A 25290-nucleotide genomic window follows, 5' to 3' on the forward strand; every position below is an offset into this window, starting at 1 on the left:
CAGGATTAGATACATATAAAAGATTTATATTGTCTTCTTTACTCGCCATGATTAACTGATTAGGAGTGTTTCCACTTGTCTCCTCTCGATGAGCAAGCCTCGAACCAGACTGTAGACCTGGTAGGGAATCCAAATAATCCGAATATATTACAGCATATAAAACCCTCTTTTGTATTTCCTTTGTGTGTGTCTGTGTGTGTGTGTGTGTATATTTAGGAACTCCTGCCTCGTAGGATGAGCCAACACCCAAATAAAACCCAACACATCAAAAAAGGAGCTGAGCTGCACCCATAAACCCTGAGAAAAACCATTAAGAGCTTTGTCAGGGCTTGTGTCGACTACAATTTTTTTTTCTAGAAATTTGTTCTTATTGTGTTTGATGTGAAAGTATCACTTTAAAGCCAGGAACAGGTGATATTCACTGCCCCTTTTTTTCCAGCAACCGCAAGTGCCATTTCAGGCTGTGGAGCTCAAAAACGCTCCTTTGCTTTATTGTTGTTAAAGTTAATGTTAACCTTCCACGTCCCCCCGTATCATAGCAACATCAGGGATGGCTCCAGCACTCTCAGCACCCCCTGCTACCACACACACACACACACACACACACACACACAGAAAGAGGCTGACTGCGCTGCCAGAACACTAATTACCAGTGCTTCTAGGGGCTCAAGAGGCCGCCCAGTGGAACCTAAAAAAGTTTGGTTTAGCTAATGCTCTGCAAATACAAGTAAAGCCACATTGTTCAAAACTGATTTCAAACCAGAGTCTCTCTAGTCATTTATGCATCTTCAACAGGCCAGGAAGGACTGTTAAGTGGCGTAAAGAGCAACCTGCGCTGAAGCTCGGGCCAAAACATATCCGTCAACGGAGAGGAAGGGAGAGGTGCCAGGCGCCGCACGGGATAAGTGGGATATGACAAAAGTTTAAACGGACTAAATCCACATCCTGGTGAGAAAAGGAAGAGAGAAGAAAACAAAAGAGAGAGAGGAGAAGAAGAAAAAAAAGAGAGAGAGAAGACAGAAGGGATTTCTCATGTCTCACTCCTCTCTTTAGCCTGATTCCTGTGGTCTAGCCAAGCAGCTTTGTTTTGTTTGTGCGAGTGTGTGCGAGTGTGTGTGTGTGTGTGTGTGTGTGTGCGCGTGCGTGTGTGTGTGTTAGATCACTGTCTTTTCTTGGACCGTTCAACATAAGAGGGAAATATCCTTCTTCAGCAAATATCTGGTGATAGTAACACTGCGAGACTTCACACACTCCGACACATTCTTGGACTGAACACATGCAAACACACAAAAGTTAACACTGAGACACTGTTTTAGACTAACCACACATACTGACATGGTTAAAATACACACATAATGTACATTTACAAAGCATTTACTATACACACACACAAATCCAAATCCAATATCGACATGTGTAAAGTGTTCACTGAATAATAGATAGATAAAATGAGAGCTTCTTACTAATTAACAGAATACTTCAACCCTCTGATGGCTGACTGGATTCTATTATCTCATTGTATATTGTCATATTTCCCAAATCTACTTCATATAATTAGATTTTTTTAGTAGTTTTTCAAATGAATACCACAATGAGAAACATTCAAAAAGTGAACTTTGGTTCCTGTTCACTCTGTTTATTATCACAGCGTCTCAAATGAAAGTATGGGAGACATGTCCAGTATATGGCTATTATCAAAATGTTGGGCTATGAACTACGTAAGTCATGTATTGTACTGTACTTTAGTAATATGGCAGGAGATATTTATTGAAAGTATTGTTGATGGCTTGTTAAAAAAAAAAAAAACTATGAGGAGATGGTATAAGTTGGAATCACCAACACTAGTGTGAGTAAAACATGTATGATGTGGAACTGTGAAATGGTGAATGGGTGAAATGGTGAAATGGTGAAATGGTGAATGACAAGATGAACGACAAGATGAGAGAATGAATGACTGAATGTGTTAAAAGAATCAAATTTAGTGGAGACAAGGCAATCCAACCCCCCCTTTTTTATTTGGGTTGTTTATTTGTTTGCTGTTTTCTGTATGTGTACTTAATTGTTAAATAAAGCAATAAAAAATAAAGTATTATTAAAAAAAGGAAAGTATGGGAGACACACATGTAATCAAGAGGTGTTTTTTGTTAACAGTTAAGTAGCAAATATCTACAAATGAAGGCCTGTATTTCACATCATCTTTTTATTAGTTTATTATCTTTCTGTTTCTCTTTTTCTCTGACTTGCACATAAACACCCATAATCCAACAAAACTCAACAGTGCCCTCTGCTGGTGCTACTGAGGTGAAGAATCAAGTAGAGCAAAGCAGGGAAAAAAAGAAGCTTTTTGTTTCTTCAGATCATTTTTTCTTTTGATGCTGGAAGAAACGAACCATTAACTGTACCGCTGATTATTTAAACGTGATACTACATCAGTGACAATTAGTTAATCAGCCTCAACAACAGAAAGGAGCAGAACCCGCCAGCTGAAAGGCATGTGACTCACATGTGTTGCTGCCTATAAAATTGAGATATACGGCAGTCGCTAGCTATGGAGTTGCTCACAGCAGTCACAAATGTTGCAAAATTATGTCATAAGACGTAAAAAAAATCATCATGGTGACTCATGCCAAGCACAGGAAAAACTACAGCAGTAAAGAGGAACAGTGATCATGAGCAGACCCTCAAAAACTGACAGGAAATTTGCTTCATAGCACTTCAAACTAAAGCATCAAACTGGTACAGTAGTTAGTACAATTTTGTCTCCCCTCTTTATTTTTGAGTGCATTTAATTCACGGTCCGGCGACTGACTTATCACATGACGCTGTTTGATTGTGCTGATGTGGTAAACTGCACCCATCTGGCACTTGATGAAGATTTAAAAAAAAAAAAAGGAGCGCTTGTGTTTATCTGAAAGTGGAGCTACATCTGATGTGACTCCTGGCCTCCTGAGGTGTTTCATGTACAGGAGCAGCGTTGATCCTGTCTCATCATCTGATTTTCCTACCCCAACACACTCTGCTCCCAGGGGATGTCACGAGGAACACACACAAACACACACACACACACACACACACACACACACACACACACACACACACAGTATGAATACACATAGAAGAAGAAATGTGCGTGCAGGTTGTTATCTTCTTTGAGCATCGGATTGTGTGCTTATTCACTTTTTTTTGGTAGGTTATGAATGAGTTTTTTTATGCCTGTGTGTGTGTGTGTGTGTGTGTGTGTGTGTGTGTCCTGGGTCAGAGGGCTTGCAGGCCGTTCTTTTCTCACTGCCGTGTTTAGTGAAATAATGTCCTGTGCTGCTTTCCACCAGAGTGTCAAAACCTCCTCACTCACGATTGCACACACACACACACACACACACACACCTGATTGGCTACATGAAACAATCCTGTAAACACTATAATCTCACTGCACACACTATACATTAGGACATTGTGCATTTATTGTAATATATATTGATACTATTTTTTGCATCTAAACAGTATGTATTTGGTATGATTACATTTGAATAACACAATAATTCTCATTAAGGTCCATGTAAAATAAACACAACACTGTCTCCTTCCTCTCTTGGTGCCCTGCAGTTTTTCATCTAACGGACTGAATCAAAGAATCAACAGGCTTCCCTTTAACTCAAAGGAGCCAGAAACAGCCAGGTGATTGGCCCGCGCAGGTCACATGATCTGTCATTCCAGAGATAGATCTCACAACTAAAGTTTCAGTTCACTCAACACATTTGAAATCAAAATATAATATAAATATGTATCACACAAAAGCGGAGAACTGTGACAGTAAGCAGTTGTTTGGATTTCTTCTGTCGCTTCATGATAAAAATCATAAGAGTTTGAAGAGGTTTTATATTCACAGTGGCAAAAAAATGGAGTTATATATCTAATAGAATCTACAGCATCTGCTTTAGCAACACAGGTCAAACACAAGATGCGATTGTGTAACACAACCTGTGAGCACTATGTGACAGAAGCAAGGGAGTCATCAGTGAGTTCCTACTGCATCGAATATAGGAAGAGCACACGTACATCAGTAGCCAAACACACACACACACACACACACACATACGCATGTGCACACAGAGCTTGCTACTCACTGGTTCGGCGGCTGTTTCAGAATCCACGCTCAAAGTTTTCTGCTCCATGAAGGAAGAGACAAGTAATCCTCAGCACTGCATGTGAGAGCTCCCCTCAGCACACATTGTCATCAGCTGTTCAATGTGTGTGTGTGTGTGTGTGTGTGTGTGTGTGTGTGTGTGTGTGTGTGTGTGTGTGTGTGTGAGTGTGGGTGTATGTGTGTGTGTGTGAGTGTGTGTGCGCGCAGAGAAATTAAGTGAGGGTCTTTCAAATGTCCAAACCGCTACAGAATGTCGCTGTCGCTTGATTCCCTCTTTCCTCTCACTCTCTCCCTCTCACTCTCTCCCCCTCTCTCTCTCTCTCTCTGTCTCTCTCATCTCCCCACCTCCTCCTCCTCCCCCTCCTCCTCCTCTCTCTATCTTCTCCCTCGCCCTGCCTCTCTGCTCTCCCCCTCCTCTTTCTCTGCTTTTTTTTTTTCCACCCACCCTTGTATAATTTCTATTCCACCCACACCGCTGTGGTCTGAGAGATGCACACATACACGCGTTCTGGACGAATGCGGAGGCACGGCTGTGGAGGGAGACCCCTGCCATTAAAGAACACACACATACACACACACCCACGCACATGAGATCAGCTCTGAGTGAATGTGTTACCCTCAGTGCTCTTCTGTCATCTGCTTAGTATGCCCCACGCATGTCTGGGGCACGGAGAGTAAACTGACATTCATGATTGGTGGAGAATTCGGGTGGGGGGGGGGGGGCAAAACAGGGAGAAATGGATGCACTGAGCTGTTAGTTTAGTGTTGATCAATCCTGGGTGACAGAGAGATTCACACATGCACTCAAGTAGAAGGAGAGTCAGAGAAACATTGTTGAGTTGACAGTGAGGAGTGATATCTGAATCCATGATATGGCTGTCTACAGCAGAGCTAAGAAATAGCTGCATTCCTCAACATGCCTTGACAGACAGTGGCGGTGCTCACCCTTAAACACCCCCTCCCTTCCTCCCACACAACCCCCCCCCCCCGGCTCCTGCCCGTTCTCTACATGGCCCAGGGGTGAGGAGAGCAGGCGAAGCACCACTTCACTCACACACTGAGTGCTGATAAGTAAGTATTTTACAGACAGCAACACACAGGAGGCGACCGCATTCAGTCAATCATGCCACAGGAACACAATGTTTTTCACTATGAGACACTAACCGACAGACATCACTTTAAAAAAACAGCTCTGGAAAGATATCCAGGGCCTGGAGAACTGCGGATGACGTTCCTTCATGCATCCATATCACTTGTTCCAATTCATACTGACTGTGGGGCTGGAGTGTGTCCCAGCAGTCTATTTACACTGGCGTTCAACACTAGGTTATGCTGTGTGTAAAAAAAACATACAGACGTGATGTAAAAGTTTGGTAGAATATTTTGTTTTAACGGGGCACTCGTCAGATTTCACATAAAGATCAGTTTACTCGTTATGGTTACATTACTGCACGTCTCTTTCTAAATAAACCTTGATGGTGTCATCAGGGTTGAGACTTTGGATTTTTGAGCTTGTGACTAAAAGTCAGGATACATTTGATTGGCCTTTATTACACATAGTTTTATCAGGGTGTGGTTGTTTGGTCACCAAATACTGCAAGCCTAATCCTTGACTCATAAATAATTATTAATAATAACTTTTAGTTTAACCACAACATCTCACAGAACCTCCTCTAGCCTTTGTTGCTGCAATCATTAACTCTGTCTGTAATGGCCATGCTCATGTTATTCCAATGCAAGTCATAGCAGACAAAATCCACAGTGCTGGGTCTGTGTAGAAAATAGTAAAAAAACAAAAAAAAAAGAGAAGAAAAGCATGCCAAAGTTGCACCAACGTCAATACAAGCCCACAGCAGTCACAGCTAATCAAATTTAGTGGGTATCTTCCCAGTGACGGTCATTTTAACATAGAAATCCACTCTTTTTTTATCACAGTGGCTCCATGTGGCTCTGCTAGGCAATACAGTGTGGGGAATTTTACACCATAATGGCCTTAAGTTTGAACTGACTTGACCAAACGAAACTGTTAAAGCCTAATATTAGCTTCACATTAACTTCAGAAGGATTGTGGATTTCCCTGAAAACATCATTTAAGGGAATTTGACTGATTCTAAACTTGCCCTCAAAACCTGACAATGTTCCACCACAATTAAAAGGTTAAAATACTGCTTTTAAAAGTGAGTTGACCTCAGAGCACAGTGGAAACTGTCAGGCACATGTCTCGCACTCGGGCCACGATGCCTGTTTGTGTGTGTGTGTGTGTGTGTGTGTGTGTGTGTCTGTGAGATAAGACGAGAGTTCCCACCGTTCCCAATGGAGAGACAGACTGCATTTGTCTTGGCGGGCAAGAACAACATTAGTGTTCTAAATCAATTAGCTTTTGGGAAAGTCATGCAAGTACGCACACAGAGATATAAAAAGCATGAACCAACACAAACACTCATACACAAACAGGCTCACATCTACCTAGTAGACAACAATGATTAGTTAAGTAGAAACTGTCAGGCTTTGGTCTTTCAAAACTAGAAAAATACTGAAAATCTAACATGTTAGTAACGTTATGCGCATCTTCAATAAAAAGGGAAAATGCATGAATGAATACATAGAGCGACATTAATGAATAAATAAATGCTGAATAGCTATTGCTGATAAAATGATTGCCATAAATGGTATCAAAAACATTCATATCACAGCTGTAATGACTGTCTTTTGGCCACCTGGGGGCAGCAGAAAAAAGAAACACAACACTGATTATCATAACCTTTTAAGTTGTTAGCAAACACTTGTTTAAACAGTAACTTATTTCCATATCCAGTGGTTACGGAGCAACGTTATCATTCATTCAGAGTCATGTTTATGTCCACCTGGGGAATGTAAGAGCAACGTTCATTTTCTTTTAGCTCTGGTTTTGGTCTACGTCACCTGGCTCTTTAACTTCTATTGTTAATTCGCGATTATGTTCACCAGCTAGTCGCTAACTGTGGGTTTTTTGGAGCTATTGTGGCTAAAAATAACACCATGAGAGCAGAGAGAGTGAACTAAAACTGAGCTGAAACTCGCTACCAAGTTTCATGAAATCGTGAGGAGCCGCTGTATAAACCAAAATGAGCTGAAGTATCACTTTGGACCTGCTTTAGCTATAGTCTCTCCTGTGGTCAGAGTTTAGATTACCTCAAATTTTATACTTTTTGCCACCAACCTGTCAAAATGCATCCAGTATGGTTTAACACGAAATATCATAGTTTTATTTTAAAATAAGCGTTTTCAATAAATGTTTCATAGTTATGAACAATATGTGCTCTAACTTCATCTTCTAAAGAATAAAAGTGTTACTTTGTTAACAAAGCAGCCAACTGGATACCCTGGTGAAGACATTTCCCCTGAGGTACCACGGCACCAGACAGATCCACAGCTGATTACTTATCACATTTAAAGTGCTTCTCTGAAACATATAGGGAACATTGTGTGCAGTGGTAAAACATCTTTTTTCCCCCCCTTCTCTTGATGGAATTGCTTCTCCCACAGACACTTGAGCTCCACTAGAGGGAAATTTCATCTTCCTCCACCTATCATTATGTTGCAAGCTTGTAGGAAACAGAAGCAATCAGCCCTGCAATCAGCCTATTGTGTGTGTTGTTTGTTACTTAAATAGGTGCGTTTTGTGAGTCTTACTGGTAAATAGCTTGTACAGTTAGGACCACAGCTGCAGTCACAATCACCTTGCTTTTCTCTGTTAAGCCTTTTGGAACACTCGAGAATTGTCTTCAAATAGTTAATTCAGTTAGCTGCATGTGAGGGTGGTTTTTTTTAATCTTTCTGACTCTAAAATCACTTTCTATGGGTGTAAACATAATAAATTAACTTCTCTAAACAATGTATATATGTTAGTGACGCAGAAAATCAGGATCAAAATAGAGCTGGAAAAGGGTAGATGTGTACAGCCTGACCTCCTTCCCTTTACTTTTGTCATAAGACATTGTCTGTTTGTTTGTTTGCGTGTGCGTGTGTGTGTGTGATGGTTGAAGTGTGTTAAGGTTGAACTCTACAATGGACCCATCACAAGATAAGCAGCAAGCCTCGAGCTCTGGCTACATGCTCAGTGCATATATTACTGTTCATGTTGTCGACACACACACACACACACACACACACACACACTGAAAACTACAGCAACAAGTCTGAAAGCTGCTACAGAGGCTTAAATGGCACAGGAACAAGATGGCTGAGAACTGTGTGTGTGTGTGTGTGTGTGTGTGTGTGTGTGTGTGTGAACTAACTACAATTATAGTGCAATCACAGTAAGCCCATGTTCATTTATGTGTTTGTGTGTTACTGACTTCAGGTTGCAATGTGTTTGTGTGTATGCATGTCTCTCATTTTTGTGTGCTTGTGTATGTGCGTGTGTGTGGGTGTCTATACACTCTATGTGCTTTTGTGTTGAGGCCTCACTAACGAGAAGAATGTCAGCTTGTTGCTCATCAGAGCTCATTAGAAGTGCAGGCTAAGTTCGAACCTCAATCCCACCCCCCCACCCCTCCTCCTCTCCCAACACAAAGCCCTCTCTGTTTGTGGACATTACAGCATGTGCAGCGAAAGAAAAAGGCCTAACGACCGGAAGAAAAAGGTAGAATAAAGGGAGAGGGAGGTTGGGAGGAATGGGGGGGTGAGGAGGAGAAAAGAAGAGAGAAACCCTGCAATGGGATTGTCTGGCACTGAGACAGAGTAACACACATACAACGGTGGATGATCCAAATGTGCTTTGAATTTGACCACCTGCTGTGTAGTTTTTGTTATAATCTGTGTCATGATATTAAAAGTGCGTATGGTGGAATGTCATAATGTGCTCACAGCAGACACAAGCACAGGTGTAGCTAATAAACATTAAAGAGTAACTACACACCCAAATTCTGCTCCCTTCAGATGACCGCACAGCAGACAACTGTAGGGGAAGGGGGCGTGGCCTCGTGGCTACGTAGTGTATGACATGGGGAGGCGAGGGGATACCGACTGACCGCCGCTCGGTGTAGTATGAATAGCGATGTAGAGCTGGTAGTCAGAGCTAGCCAGCCATGAGCAACTGCTGTCACACACACACACACACACACACACACACACACACACACACACACACACACACACACACAACATACATACACACGGGCAGGCCATGATGAGAAGAACACACAGTACTTCAGTTTAACTTAAGTGTGCAGCGTTGTCCCGCCAAGACGGAACTATAAGACAGAACCTTGTTTCCATGTTGGAAACCCACAGAGAGAGTCGGCTGGAGCTTTGACGGTCACTAGAGTGGTAGTATAGTCAGTATGTAGCTGTGGCCCTGCTGTGTGTGTGTGTGTGTGTGTGTGTGTGTGTGTGTGTGTGTGTGTGTGTTAACATCCTTTTATTTCATATTTCATGATTGGCCTTGCAGGTTTCAGGGCTAATTTAAAACAGTAGATGAGTCATTTTCAACTGATTTTTTTAGAAATGTTGTCAATATTAAACAGCAGCACTAATGTGTTTCATCATAGTACAAGCATATCATTTAGATTAGAGCTCAACAAATATGTTTAAGTGTTGCAGAACCTCTTTAACCCTGGCTGTGGTTAATTCCCAGTAAGCCGTGACGCACGATACCAGGATGACATTCAGTTTATAAAACGGGCCTGTGAAAAAATACTTTTGTAACGTGTTCTGTCTGTCACCTTTAAGAGCACGATGTGGACGTAAGTGCGGTAAAGTGTAACCTCCAATAGTCTGGAGCTTGAAGTCAATCTAGTGTTGTGTGATTTTCTGTATTTAAACACAGTTTGGGGCCTGTTGGCTTGAAAAGTAGCTTCAACCACTTTTAATTCAGCGAGGCCGGTTATGACATTCAGTCTCTCTCCATCTGACTTCCTGTCGCTCCCCACTGCGCTGTCCAATAAAGGAAAAATGCCAAAAATGTATATGAAAAACTATTACTACCGTAGCAACATAGTGGAATCTGTTCATCTGCTCCCTGGGTGCCCAAGTAGCCACTAAACGGCGGAAACATTTAGCTTTCCTCTGATCTCTATCTTAGGATAACACAGACAATCAACGCCGCTGTTATGAATTGCGCTCGCAGACAGCAGGACTCTTCTATGGTCTCCCAAACTTTAACCCACACACACACACAAACACAAACACACACAAACATACATACACACGGGCAGGCCATGATGAGAAGAACACACAGTACTTCAGTTTAACTTAAGTGTGCAGCGTTGTCCCGCCAAGACGGAACTATAAGACAGAATGAACGGCTGACAAAAATAGATGCTGGAAACCGGATGGTATTTATTTAAATCTCAACATAATTAAGATGAGTATAACCTTGTGCAAACCTAGGCCTTGCCTCAAAGGCACTTACAATGGTCGCCATGATAGCAGTCTATTGAATCTCTTCTGCCTGAGTACTAGAGCGGCCGCTGCAGACTTTCTCTTTATAAAATGTTGTAAAGTAGAACTAAATAGGCATATTGTTAGGCAAAACTCATGTCTCTCAAATGACTGGATGCCAGGTCATTTCTTGCAGCTAAACGGAGAGCAGAAGTAGGATTCTTGCCTCGGTGTAGCCACGCTGCATGCAGTCAGCAGAAAATGCCATGCTTGTACAGAGAAATGTGTGACAAGTGACCATAATTAATGTAGAGCGGTCCCCTGCTACCAAAGCTGTATGTCTTAATCTAAACCAATGGTTCCCTATATATCAGCTGAAAGGTGTATATATTGCCTCGCTGTATTTGCTTTGTTGCCACGGTGATATGAGGAGAGGGCTGTGAGTGTCATGTGAGGATGCATGATGCGTATGAGCTGCTATTATTAGAGATGGATGGTGCACGTGTGGCTCGAATGTGACAGTAACACGGTGGTCCGACGAGGCTCGACTACTGCGGTAACATTCGATGCTTGTTGGTAGATGTATGTACGGCGTGAGTGTGTGTGTGTGTGTGTGTGTGTGTGTGTACACGTATGCTCCTACCTCTAGGTCGTCCAGGGAGCGGGCCAGGCTGAGACGCTTGGAGCGTCCGAAGGAACGTCTGCCCGAGGAGCGTTGGGGTAGAGGAGGGAAGCCCATAGTCAGACCACGAAACCGTCCACCCTGAGGGGAGAAAAGAAACACATGTTCAGTTTGTGTGCCATTTGTAATACAGTGCATACAGATAGGGATGGCAGTGCACGATTAAATTAGTTTCTCCCCAATTAAATTATCAGGGAGCCAAACTGGAAGGTAGCCAGCTCGGTGGTTACTCTAGACGTCAGTGCAAATTTCCAAATAGTCCTTATTTGAAAGCAACTGACCACACATTGGGAATCTAAATGGTTACTCTCACCTGAAAAAGCATTAAAATGTAATAAAGTGACACTGTCAGCAAGGAATGTCATCACATAACACTGCATTTAGAAACGCTGTATACTGTGAAATACAGAGATATTAATCTGGCAGTGATGGGCTTCATCAGCATTGTGTGAACTTGTTTGGCAAGAGCTTGAATGGAACGGACGTTTATTTATAAGAAAAAAGTCCCGCAGTCCAGCATTAAGGTGAACTTTCCCCCCCTCTCAGCTGAAGAATGTGAAAACAAGCTTTGAGTGTCAAGCATACATCATTCTGCACAGTGAAGCATAAACATCCAAGTGAAGGAACAAGAAGGAAGAACACATTTTGTAAAGCTTTTAAGGGATCTGTGTACAAAAAAAACTGTTTATTTTGTTACTATAATAAAATGAACAGCAGCCTATGTATCATTATAGCAACACTGTTATCTGTAGCAACCTCAACTGTCAAGCTGTAACACAGAAACCTGAAAAAAACACAAGTTAACAGGCCACTCATTCTCTAATGCACCCTCATTCAGTTCCATTTTATATTATTAGTACATGGGTGTTAGGTGTTGAAGGACTATGGACTATATTAAATAATAAACATGTCAACCACTAGCCAAGCTCTTGAGTTTGCCTGTTAATAATGCTCTCACACTTTTTTTTTTCTTTTCTTTTTTTTTTAAAGGACACCTGCTCTACTTGAGTGTGACTGAGGGGACAGGTGGTACAGAAAATTGAATGTCTAACTGTCATTTAAATGAAAATATAGCACAGCCACGTGTACAGCGCAGTCCTTTGCTTCCATCGCCAGATCAGTGCAGTCTTGTCTGGAGCTTTGCTGTCACATATGCATGTCTGTTTAAGAGGGGTTTCTTTTTTTTCCACTTAAATGTTAAATTCCACATGTTACACGTTGGCATGTACAGTCCTGTCATTTTGCCTGCAGTACCAAATTGTACTTTAGTGAACCACACAAACCACATAGCCATAGCACAGAGACAAAAAAAAGAGATGGACAGAAATAAGAATGACACTCGCAGAGCTCTGTCTGAGAAAGTAGTGCACTGTGCATTGGATTTAATTATATCATTCAGATGTGTGTGCTCAATGTTCTTTCATTTAATAATAAAGATCAGGATAATATATACAAATCATATTCAAGATATTCATATGTTGTAAGAATTACTGCAGTAGAATCCCGCCAACTGGAGTGACTGAACTATAAAGTGGCCAGCTGTTACATGATGCCATAAACCGCTGCTTAAAATGAGTAAATGAGAAAATTAGTGGCTGGTTCATCGGGATTTATTGTTGAAAGCCATCTGACAATGATGTAACCCCCGCTGACCGGTGCTATAAACCAAAGATGAGAAGCAGCTTAGTCTCGCGTTTCTTTCAAACGCTCGACAATTAGCCTTTTAACAACTGTTGTTCTTTCGTCTTTAGAGAACGACAGAGATATTCTGGTGCTTTCTATCTTCTCACAAATGGCATTTTCTCCTCACGCCGTAGCAGAGAGCGTATCAGTGGACTCCAGTTGACTAATGAGGAATGAATCAATGCTGACAGGCTCCAGAGTCCAAACTATAACACATGTTGAATCTGACTGGCTGATTAGGAGCAGGTCTTGGCAGCATTTCATCAGGAGATGACCAGTGGTGTTGCCTGGATACTGTGTCAACCCTGCGTGCGTGCATGTGTGTGTGTGTCAGATAACACAGATTTGAACATTTGATCACATATGTGGACACATTCTCATATAACCTCTGTTTTACCTGTTATAAACAACTCTTAATTTTTGTGACAATGATGAGGAAAGCCAACAAAAGGTTTTGATAAACTCAGATTTTGGATAAAAATGAAACTAAAAATGACTCTGTTGATCTGAGTCAGTAGTGCTGGGGTTGTTATGGGTGTGGCTGCACCAGAGCTTTTTCTGAGAAACATCTGAAAGACTAAATTTTAGTGGGAAACTCGCAGCTTGTATCTGTGCAGTTGATCTTTTTTCCCCCTTCTCTCTCTTTCTCTCTCTCTCTCTCTCTCTCTCTCTCTCCCTCTCTCTTTTCTTCACACAAACACATGCGATCAATGTCACTAAAAAGAGCCATCCTTCCTGTTTATAACAACACAGCTGTCAACATAAAAACCAAACACACATACGCACACATACACACACATACACACACACACACATACACACACACACACACACATACACACTTCAGATATGTCAGTAAGAAGACCAAAATCATATAGAGCAGACATGATTTTGGTACATTTCAGGCACCAAGGAGAATGAATGTATAGCTTTTTTAATAAAAACCTTAATTGGTTTCCTTATGGAGGATCAAAGTAATGCAGGTTCCAAATAGTGAAACAGTGCCACCGTGTGGAAAACAGTCACAGGCAGTTACAGCCACATCGCCTCAATACACTTCATACACATATAGTATTTTTAACAAGTTGGGTAATGTTAACAACAAAAAAAGAAGTATTATGAAAGTTAGATGAAGTGCAACAAATCTACATTTGTCAAAGCCTCCACAGCTCTGTGTCTCCAGTCTGAGGACATTTTTCAGAGAGGTTAACATCCACCTTCCGCTCACTGTCAGCCTCTACCCTGTCCCTGGCCTAGTAAACACTTCCTCTGATTGTCCCCTGGGGTCCCAGCCTGGGACCCTGTCCTCTAAGACCTTTACTCCGGGGGGAAATAGCAGCCTGTTTGTGATATGAAGGAACTGAGTGTCTATGCCCAGCAACTTCTAAACATGTGAATCCAGGCTGAGACAATGCAATTGTAAAGATTCTATATGAGAGTTTCAACACTGAGTCTGCTCCTTTCTTTTGTCTGAAAACAATGACTCAATAATGAACTACATCTCAGTACAGCAGGATGTATCCTCACTAAACAATGCAGCCAGTGTATTCAACTTATTCAACTGTAGATTTATCTTAATTGGAAAAGTAGACTCATATATATTTACTGTTTGTCACATTCGTTGGTGTAACCATGTTGTTTGGAGCTCCATAACTTGCATATTCAAAGAAGAAGTTGGTAGTGGTACATTAAACATTTATTCCATTAAAACTAGTCTAAAAGCTGCTACCACCAGTGAGACTCATTACGGTGAGAAACAGGTGGTTTTCAGGTGAAGGCAGATGCCTGGCTGGTGCATAATACATGATCTGATACTGGAGCAGCGTGGATAAATAACTTATCAATTCACTTGTTCTAAGCATGGGGAGAGAGCCAACAGGGGTGCTCGCATCATTCAACATAGTACTGGGGTGTTTGGTGGGGTGAACATGGTCCATTGAGACATTCAAACCACTGGAAAGTTTAACATGTGAGTGAGAAAGAGCTGAATGTGTTAAACGCAGGGCCTTGAGAAGGAAAAGGGTGAGAACGCGGAGGATGAACACAGATGGATTTATAGCCTCAATAAACTGTAGTCTTGGACAGACTCTAGTCAGAGTAAATTTCCACAGCAGGGGTGTGTGATGGGGGATGCTACCTGCTGCCCGGGTTTCTCATCTCATGGTCAGTTTTAACACAACTCTTCCAAAAGGCCACAACCGACAAACTGGCACAGAGTAACACATCATAAAATGAACTATTATGGAACATTTCTAAGGTTAAGATATGTGAATGGAAATGGATAAAATAAGTAATTAGCAGAAAAACTGATAAATAATAAAAACGCTTTATACTACTGCTTATTACTACTACTTCTTTTATATAAAAAAAATGTACCTTTTTCTCTCCGTCTTTGGCGTTCCCTCGTTTCTTCTCTCTTTCACCTCTCTCTGCCCCACTCCTCTCCCTGTCACCAGCACCGAATATCTTCTTAGCCCACTCATCTTTCTGAACGGCCAGCCGGTGAGTGTGTGTGTGTGGATGTGAAGGAGGAGGAGGCTGGCTCCCTCCAGGTGGTGGCAGGTGGTCTCCAGGGGCCAGCGGGGCCCGGTAACGGTCGGCTGGGATTTTGTTCATGGGTGGGGGCAGGGTGCTGCAGTTAGCTGATGACCATCCGTCAGTGGATTCGGCGTATGACTCCTGATCGCTGCTCAGGCCCTGGAGGTGGCTGTGGTGGTGCTGCTGACGCCAGTCTCTCAGTACATGCACTGGCAGCCAACGTTGCGTCTCCACCCCTCCTCCTGCCGCTCCTCCTCCGGCCCCTCTCTTCTCTCCTCCTCCAACGGCTCCTCCCCGCTTCCCTGGTGAGTAGTGGTGTGGGTGGACACCTCGAGAGTGTCTGCCGGGGACGTCAGCGTGAGCCAAGGGGAGAGGGTGAGGGAGGTCAGCCAGGTGTGGTTCGTGACGGTAGTGGCCGTTTCTCAGAGTTGGCGGAGGAGGAGGAGGCGGGAGAGGTGCTGCGGCTCCCAGGGTGGGGCTCCAAGCTTGCTGGGACGAAGGTGGGCTGTCCCAGTGGCGTGGACCAGAGGTGTGGTTGTTGTTAGGAGGACCTCCGAGGTCAACTAATAGCACTCTGTTGCTCTTCTCCTCTGGTAAAAAGTTGCCGATGCCACTGTCACTGTTGCTACTGGTGCTGTGGTTCTGCTGGGCGTCGTTGTCTGGATCGTGGAAAGCCCGGGCACGGACCCCTTCGATGTTGTCCCCCATATCCCGGTAGAGTACGGAGACAAACTGGAGGAGAGGCTGGGAGCTGGGTGGGAATTCTAGACAGCCTCCTGTGTCTGGATCGGGGGTACACTCAAAGCCAAACCTTATGGCCACGCTCAAATGGACCTGAGATAAAAAGGGTTTCATTGTCAAATATTTGAAAAAATCTCCAGGTAAATATTTAAACTGCTGCTAAACATTTTTTTTATTGAATAAAATTGATAATATTTCTATGGCTGATTAGCATTAGCAAATTCAATTAACTGTTTTCTTTTTTTAATCAGATAATTCCTCATTTGAAACAGAATTGGGGTTTTTTAGACTGTAATCTATTTAGGAAAAAATATTTCACAGCTGTTTATAGCAACACATATTAGAGAATTTTGTCTTATTTCGTTACAGCTTTGTAGAAAAACTCATCTACACTTTCAATGTGAGATATTGGGGGTCAGAGTTTACATACCAGAATGTGCCATGTATCTATATAAGCACATTTTTTCAAATGATACAGTAATGATAGAGGTATCTCTTGTATGTAAATCCTCAATATATCCCATCACTGCCTCTCTGTTCTTACCTGGTGGTGGCAGAGGTCAGGGTCCACAATGAAAACGTGACAGGAGGTCCTCAAACCACCCTCTTCATCCCGTCCGTTGCTGAAGTAACGGTCGTCGTGGTCGTCCGTGGCCTGCATCGTCACCAGTCCGAAAAATCGTCGGTCGTCTGGGCAACAGGCGCTGAAGGCCAGTTTTTCTGCAGGGTAGGTGGCCAGGACCTGACCCCTGTCACTGCACAGACGCACACTGTCATGCATGACCTGGGAGGATATACATAATTCATGTTATAACATGATAGCAGGAGAAATGATGAAACAATCACAGTTACCAGACACCATTAGCAAATGCATGATGACAGACAAACTTTCATCTTGATACACTGTGCTACAACAGAATAATATTGTCACTTTGTTTATTGCTTCCAGCACTTTAATTATAAATGCAAGCAGAATTAAAAAATGTAGTCATGAAGTTATTGTCTTCAGATGGGTTACAAAACATTTAATCTAACCTTCATGAGGACCAGTGAGTGGATCTTTTGCTCGGCCCTGAGGCGTCTCATGCTGCCTCTGATGGCTTGCAAGCTGTCGTTCTCTAGACTTGTCCCTGTGGAAGCCAGCTCAATGGAGCCAAGATAACCCACGATCATGCCCACATTGAGGATGCCCTCGCTGGGCTCTAAGACCATGTCACCCCCATCTCCTACGTCTACGTCTTGCTCTTCGTGGTGGTGCATGTGGAGATGGTGGAAGTCTGCATCCAGGAAAACCGAATCGTCGCACAGAACTTGAGCCATCTCCTCCTCAGAGAGTAGGATGGGGTTGCTCTGGGAACGGGAGGCGCTACGATACGGGGGGAACTCTGGATCAGACAGCGGACGTGGTTTGGACGACGAGGCGACCACGGGTCTCTCCTTGTCTGAGCTGCTGGAAGAGTGGCTGGAGTTCTCAAAGATCATGTTAAAAATTCCTCCTGACTGCAGCTCTGCCACCACCTTCTCTGCCCGGTTGATGCCCAGCTGCTTAGAATCCAGTTTAGGTTTGTACCAACCCCCGCGGGCTCCGCTACCTGACCTGCTGTTATTGTTGTTGTTAACACTGCTGTCGTAGAAACCGTCCAACTCATCGTCGCTAGAGCAAGAGTCCAGGTAGGATGCTGCCATTGTGTTGGTGCTATGGTGACGACCACCAGAGGCACGTTGGTGGTGATGGTGCCGCCTGTGACGCTCTCCCTCGGCTATGACTAATTTCAAGACGCCAGAGCAGCGTCCGATCAGTTTGACTACATCCTCATGTGACGCCTTGGAGACATTGATGTCATTGACAGAGAGGATGTAGTCTCCTGACCGCAAACCCACATAGTCCGCAGGGCTCCCTTTCAGGATGCAGCTGAGAACACAAGGGCTTTGGCCTGACAGTGTAAAACCATACCCTGTTCTCCCTCTTGCCACCTCCACTGCCCGGATACGGTTCTGCTGGGTGGAGGATGATGAGGACGGTGGAGGAGGCTGAGACAGGCTGAGCCCACTTCCACCACAAGGGCGTCTCTTGGATGATGTATCCACTTGCCTGAACATTGTGCCAGGGAGCTTTTTCTCTTGTCCGTTAATTCAGCAAGTTTCAGTTAGTCATTATACGTTCCCGGTGCTCTGATCAAGCGGGAACACATATCTAATGTCTGTCTGCTTGTCAAACGGCTCCGCTGTCAAGCTGCTACGAAAAAATGAGTCGCAGTCCTAAATGCAGCAAAGGGGTGAGAGTTTGGCTCGAGCTCTGGCACCGTCTCGCTACTGAAGCAATCCCATCCTGGTGTCAGTCGCTCCCGTTTTGTTACCTGCAGCACAACACAACAGAGCCAAGTCAACCACAAGAGCTTTTTTTCCCTCCTTAACATACTCCTGTTGTCTCTACCTGAGCCTCTATTATTGTACTATTTTTATATCTTTATAAATAGACTAAATATGAAGTCTGTGTAGGTATGTGGCAGCATAACAACTCAATATGATTATAAAATCTCACAAAATAGCAAGGAACGCTATGGGATAAAGTGCAATATGAACTCTATGCAAAATGAACTATGCAATATGAAACATATCTATATATTTGAGACAGTGCAATAAATGGTGTAGCAGGATTAGGCGGGGCAATAAGGGTTTGTGCAATACTTCATTGCTGTTACTGTTGCTCTAATCATGTGCTCTGATGCACTTGCTTATGTGTGAGTGTGTGTGGGCATTGTTTTTTTAGAGCCTGCACAAGCAAATCACATTGTGCTGTTTTACTGCAATCAAGCTGATTCTGATTCTGATTGGGGAATACAGTTATTATAGTGTTATTAAGTGCAGTGGTGGTTGTATATAAAGTGTGTGAAGGGGAAGGGACTTTACATGCAGTCAAAGCTGGACAGACAGGGTGGAGTCTCTATATTGTCCAATGGGGAGCATGCTTTCAAAGCAGAGGCGTTTTCACACCTGGCAGATGTGCAGGTAAATGAGTCAGCCTGCAACACCTGCGCTGTGAGGTAACTTGAGGGGTTTTTTTCAACTTGTTTCATTTCACATATACATTAGAATGAACGCCATTGTTCTTTTTCATTCGTGTTTGGACTCTTTTATTTGGTCATGCAGAGTTTTCACTGAGCGTTCAATGAGATGTTAAATGTTAGGAAACGTTAGCTGACGCGTTGCATTCACAGTTAGCAGGTTAGCCACGCATGCTAACAAAAGCTAGGTCCGGTAGGCTAACGGGCCGTTGTTGAGGGATATTTAACAGCGTGGAATAGCATGACTTGAAAGCGGAGGAGTGCGTGTGTTATTCCGTTCATTTACAAGAGTTAAAAACTTTTTTTTTTTATCATGCCGTCACTTACTCTTCGAAAAAGTGCATCCACCCCTGCTTCAACTATAGTCCCGCCCCTCTATTTCCAGCTCTTTGGAATGTCGGCCTGTAACCACGACAACGGCGGTGTACACAGGCTTTTAAATGCTGTCATTGGTTTGCCGGGTTGTCAGTCAGAGTGGAGAACGGTTAATGTGGATAAATTGACAAAAAAGTTAGATTGAGAAATCCCAAATAAAAAGTATATACAAGTCGCCGGACTCTACAGGTGTCAAAAAAACTCAGCGCGACTAGTAGAGCTGATGAATGTTGGGCGTTTTACTGTTAACAACGGACATGTATTGATGTGAGTTTTATCACCACACAGCGGGAAAGACAGACAGCAAAAAGTGGAACGACAACAGCTGGGTAACAACGCCTGAAGTTGTGAAGCAGCGACAGCAAAGTTTTAAAAAAAAGGTGGATGCAGGTCCTTTTTTTCATGTACCGACAAAAAAAAGAAGACTTTTTCTGGTTTAGAGGGTTCACCCACTGGGAGAAGTAGTTAGAGAAATGACTTACTTGTCGGTGCCTGACGATGCTGCTGCTCGGGTAGTGGCCATAGTTTAGTAGCTAAGGTTAGTAAGGTAAACTCATGGACGCGATGGGTAAACAAAAGAAAAGGCTGCACCATCTGGCGAAGTAGCCTTAAAGAGGAGGAGGAGGAGGACCGGAGGAGAGGGAGGTGTGTTTAGAGAGCGGGCAGCAAAGGGAGGGGAGGGGGGCACTAAACTGTTCAAATAATGCAAGAAAAGTCACTATGATGTGTTTTAAGCTCCTTATTTTCATCTTTAATCTATAATGTAACTTTACAGCTGCTCAACAGAGATGTCAGATATGTCCTTTCTTGTTGGGGTTAAGGTCCTTGAACTGAAGATAACACTACTATGCAGAATGCAGAACATAAAGAAAATAAGAGATGAGAATTAAGATGAAAAAGCATTAGGGCTACAACTAACAATTATTTTAATTATTGATTAATCTGTCTATTATAATGATTTGATTTGACTTAGATCTTGCTGATTTTGTTATGGCTAATAGATATAATGTCCAATGAATGAGAATAAAACATGTTGTCTTTTACCTGTCGATTATTTTCTCTATTAATCAAAAAGTTGTTTGGTCTATAAAATGATGAAAAATGTTGATCACTGTTTGCCAGAGCTAAAGATGACATCTTCAGATGTCTTGTTCTGTCCACAATCCAACAATATTCAGTTTAGTGTAATGAGAGACAGAATATTCACATTGAGCAAATATTCTTAAAAAGATTAACAAAATAGGTGGCATCTCTTGGGCCAACTACTCTTCATTGCAGCTGTAAAAATAAATAAATGTGAAACAGGTGTTCTTCATGACAGTGATTTAATTAAAAAAAATCCAGTTTCAGCAAGAAATCTGGATGTCTTAATGTCAAAAAAATATTTGTGTATTCTGTAGCTTAACTTTGACACCTGAATTTGTGTTTCAAGCTATAAAGACAACTAGTTGCAACACAGGACATGCACACACACACCTGTTGATACATTGTTGACTTTCTTACCTTCAAAAGTTACAGTTGCAAAAAGCTAAAAATATCTCAAATATTGAATGTTAATGATGTGCTCAGTTTTAACTTTGTATTGTAAATGAAACATGCTGTGCTCACTGTAAATCACATGGATGACATGATAAACCCCTTCTGTAAAGTTCATCCATTAGAGGTGTTTGCAATGGACAGTTGCTTAATACCTGTGCCATCATGATTTTAGCTCAGGGCTTCATGAACCATATGGCAGCTGCTGGGTAATCTTGTTAATACCTTTTAATCATGAAGCACCCATCTTAATGGGTGCTGTAAAACTAGGAGCCACACGTGTTTTCATACTGTGTGGTCTATAAAAGGGAATTACGGGCTCACTGAGAAAAAGGAAATTGTACAAAACGTGATAACTGGATCATGTAATATGTCAGTTACAGTTAAAGGTCAGATAACTGGCTTCATAACCTGATAGAAATACAATATGCTATGATGGGCCTTTTAACTGAGCACATGTTGGTAAATGGTGTGTTTTCTCTGTGCTTTCTTTGTTGCCTGTCTGGCTAATCTTGTTGGGTGGAAACAGCTTGTTGTTCCTAGCACAGAGGAGGACGAGGCAGAACATTTTAATGGTTGTAACCTCACAGGTTGATCGCGTTGGTGTGATTTTCACAGGAACACAGCGGAGACAGAGGATCCTGTGTGTAGCAGAGCAGTCAAGTTTGTGATATCTTCATCTGAAAGCGCATACTTCTGGTTTGACTTTGAACTCTGAGGAGAGAAGTTGCATAATCAAATCATGAGCATCACACTTAATAACTTTAACATCTTTAAATAATTTATTCATGTTTTCAACAGATCATATGCAGTGATTAATCTCTTTAAAATATTCAAATTAACTGAAATACACCATCTCTTTCATTCTTTTTTTTTTTTCCTTCTTTTTTACAGGCAATTGTAAAAAATAAATGTGAAGGCTCCGGGGGTCCTGCTGGGGGACCAGACTGAAGAAAACTGTAAAGGGAATCACATTATTCTTAGTCTATGCTTCCTCTGCAGCCTCCACAGAAAACAGGATCATTGAATTATTCTAAATAGAGGAAATTGTCGCCAAACTGGATTTTCACGAAAGGGGGAAAAGAGGTATTTCTTTAAAGCCAAGCGCATGTTAATTGCAGACAGTTCACATTATGGGACATTATAAGAACCCAGAGTGTTTTTCATGACACTAAACCAATAAGTCGACGATGCAAGTTGTCAAATATGCTTTGAATTGTTCATTCTTCAAGTGGGAGTAGAGTTGAAAAAAATGTCTTAAGGGGAGCGGTGTTAAATCAGTTGAACATGACCTATGTCCCTGACCTCCACGCCCATCTCCCAAAACCACAAAAGATTTCTGGGCAATCGCATTACCCCCTGCAGGGGCGTCCACTCGGTCCTTTGCTCCTCTTAAGCCTGGAGAAGACACTAAAAGACAAACTGAAAAGAAACTTTGTTCACTCGAGCAGTATTAAATCCCATTTTTGAATAATTTCCTTCAACATTTAAAAGCAGTGCAGAGAAGGGGGAAAAAAAGGTGTTGTCTGTCACGCTGCATTACTTTTAGCCTCTCGACACAAAATCCAAATAGACTCTGAAGAGACTGTTGATCTTCCAGCTGAGGGAAAACAGGACTCATTTAGGTTCATTTAATCTGCTTCAGGGAGGCCTCACACTGGAATTTCAATAACAGCTGCAGTCTGCCAAGCAGCAGAAGACTTAAGTCATTTATTGTGTGAATACATTAACTTAAAGAGGATCAAAGGAAACAAGTGGCATTGCCTTTAAGGCTGGAAAGTGGGAACATACTCAGCAAACAAATCACTATGATGTTTTTTTACTTTTATGTATTGTAGAACTCATTGCATATCCGGAAAGCGCCTAACATCAACATGAGAAGAAGTTCAAGTTTTTAAGTGCTAGGTGTATTTAATATTCTGCACAAAGACAATGAATGATGAAATATTTACCCATCCTTAACAGAGACACAAAAAAAACAGTATTTAAAGCTCAACAAAAACAGAAAACTCCTGCTGCCCCGTGGCGTCACTACGCTATACTTCCTCCTCTGTTGATTTGTCAAAGCTGCTGTTGGTCGCTAAGGTTACAAGGCTCCCTTTGGATTGTGTTGCATCTCTTCCACTACAACAGTACCCATGGAAATACAGTATTAAGGACTACGCAAGAAAATAGCAGTAATGCTAAGCATGCTTTCAAGCTTTCAGTGTACAGGACATACATATATTCAGTCTTTATCTAAGGCAAGTGTATGTACAGAGTAACGAAGCCCAGCACGCTCCCAGGCAACTCAAAGTCAAGTCTTCATTAAAACACTAGAAGCTTGTTGCTTTCTGCATTCTGCGGTCTTCTGATTCACTGATTTTTTTTTTGATCATATATATGTGTGTGTTAAAACGGACAGACAAAAGAAAAAAAATAGCATCACATTATCTTCATTATCTTACTGTCAGTTTAAAGATCTCTTGTCTTTACACAGTTCTCATCATGCACCATGGCTTTCATATTACTTTACAATTACTTTTTACAAGATACGAAGGTAGCTCCATTTAAAGATGACTGTACTTTGTCTTATTACAACAATAATAATCACATCTTACATCCTGAGAATTAAAAAAGTACAGGAAATGGACAGGTGGAATCATTCAGGTGCACTGGAGGAGGAGGAGGGGGGAGTCATCATACAAGACTCAAAGCAAATTTAAAAAGGACTAGACAGATGAGCATTATCATAAAACCATGAGGGGAAATGTTTTCTCCCCTCTGCTACAGATAAAAATAAAACACTGTAATTTTGGTATTTTTCTTACTCAGTTTTCACTGAATCAAGTGTTGATACTGTATATGGGCCCTTAAACTATTAAAAACTACGTAGAATTTTGGAAAGCGGCAGAAAATGAATATATACCTGTCTAGTTCTTTGTTCTCTCCTCAATAGGCCACTGCACACATACAGGAATTGTTACACATTGCTTGAAACGTGTGCAAACAAGTCACTTTTTTTTTTTTTTTTGCACATTTGCAACATCCATCCCCTGCTCCTCATTATCTTGAAAACAAATTACTATGGCTATTAGTGATCATTCTGACACATAAAATATTCCACTATTTAACTCACTCTGTGTGTCACATAATGACCACAACTTAAATATTAAAAAAAAAAAAAAAAAGTCTCCAGAGATACTAAATATTGACAACATTAAGCAGGCATATCTGACTACATCTGCTGAGTCAGCCCATTGTCAGTTTCCTAACCAGACCTTAAGGACTAACAAAAAAAAGCACTGAAAAATAGATGCATTGAAACTTGAAATATAGTAAATACTTTGCATTTTCTATTTTTTTCTCCTCTATTTTACTTCACCGACATCACAATACTCAAGCAAGTCCTCACAGGAAAATAAATCTAAATTTTTGATTAATGTTATCTTTATACGTTTTTTTTTTTTTTAAATCAAGGTGCTGGATAGGAGGAAGTGTTCAAAAAAGGTGCTGTCGTTCTTCTCGAGGAATGCTCTGTGGGGGGGGGGGAAGGAGGTGTGTGGTTGTAGGCAGAACCACAGTTTGAGGGTTTTGCAGCCAGTGTCCTTCATATCTCACTCTTCATATTCTTTTTACATTTACACACACCATAATAGTTACACAGATTGACTTTACTGAATTCATCATGGTGACATCAGTAGTTCTCGTTTCAGATCGGTGAACAAAAAAAAAAAAAAAAAAAGGGAAGGGACGAGGCTACAGTATACTAATCTAATGACATTCTTTTCCTCTCCTCCGTCTCAGCTTGAGGTGTATGCGGCTAGCTCATTTCTCCCCCTATCACAATCTAATCCACTTTTCTCCCCGGTGCTTCACCCCTCCCCGCCTTCTCTCTTTGCCTCCGTGTCTATCTCAGTCTGCTGCCCTCAGAGTGATGTATCCTGGTGGATGCACTTCAGGCAGCCCAGCAGCTGGTAATAAGGGCTGCCCGGCGACGCCACCGTCTCAAAAACGGACTGGAAAGCCCTGCGGTCCAACTCCTCGTCAATCTGGTGCCTGTAGAAGTCCATGGCCACCAGGCAGAACAGGTTGACGTCCACAACCTCGCTGGAGCCCATTCGGCTGATCACGTGTGGCAGTCTGGTAAAAAGGAGGGTTAAGGACTACAGGACACACATTGT

At 42.2% G+C, this 25290-nt stretch overlaps 2 protein-coding genes across 4 annotated transcripts in view; both read right to left on the bottom strand.

Annotated features, from left to right (window-relative positions):
• rgs12b (regulator of G protein signaling 12b) overlaps positions 1-19586 on the bottom strand; it is a 44583-nt gene extending 24997 nt beyond the window's left edge. For all 3 annotated transcript variants that reach the window (XM_053331983.1, XM_053331975.1, XM_053331992.1), the window contains exons 1-5: positions 19544-19586; positions 17187-18508; positions 16696-16935; positions 15249-16244; positions 11151-11270 (exon numbers count right to left, since the gene is read on the bottom strand). In XM_053331983.1, coding sequence (XP_053187958.1) covers positions 11151-11270; positions 15249-16244; positions 16696-16935; positions 17187-18251 — 2421 coding nt within the window. In that variant the 5' untranslated portion in view covers positions 18252-18508; positions 19544-19586. The remainder of the gene's footprint in view (positions 1-11150; positions 11271-15248; positions 16245-16695; positions 16936-17186; positions 18509-19543) is intronic.
• Positions 19587-21917: 2331 nt separating this feature from the next.
• Positions 21918-25290, bottom strand: part of htt (huntingtin) — a 31046-nt gene continuing 27673 nt past the window's right edge. Inside the window, exon 66 of the mRNA XM_053329703.1 lies at positions 21918-25249. Within this exon, the coding sequence (XP_053185678.1) occupies positions 25036-25249 (214 nt within the window). The 3' untranslated portion in view covers positions 21918-25035. The remainder of the gene's footprint in view (positions 25250-25290) is intronic.

The sequence above is a fragment of the Scomber japonicus genome, chromosome 2, assembly GCF_027409825.1.
Source record: "Scomber japonicus isolate fScoJap1 chromosome 2, fScoJap1.pri, whole genome shotgun sequence".
Taxonomy (NCBI): Eukaryota; Metazoa; Chordata; class Actinopteri; order Scombriformes; family Scombridae; genus Scomber; species Scomber japonicus.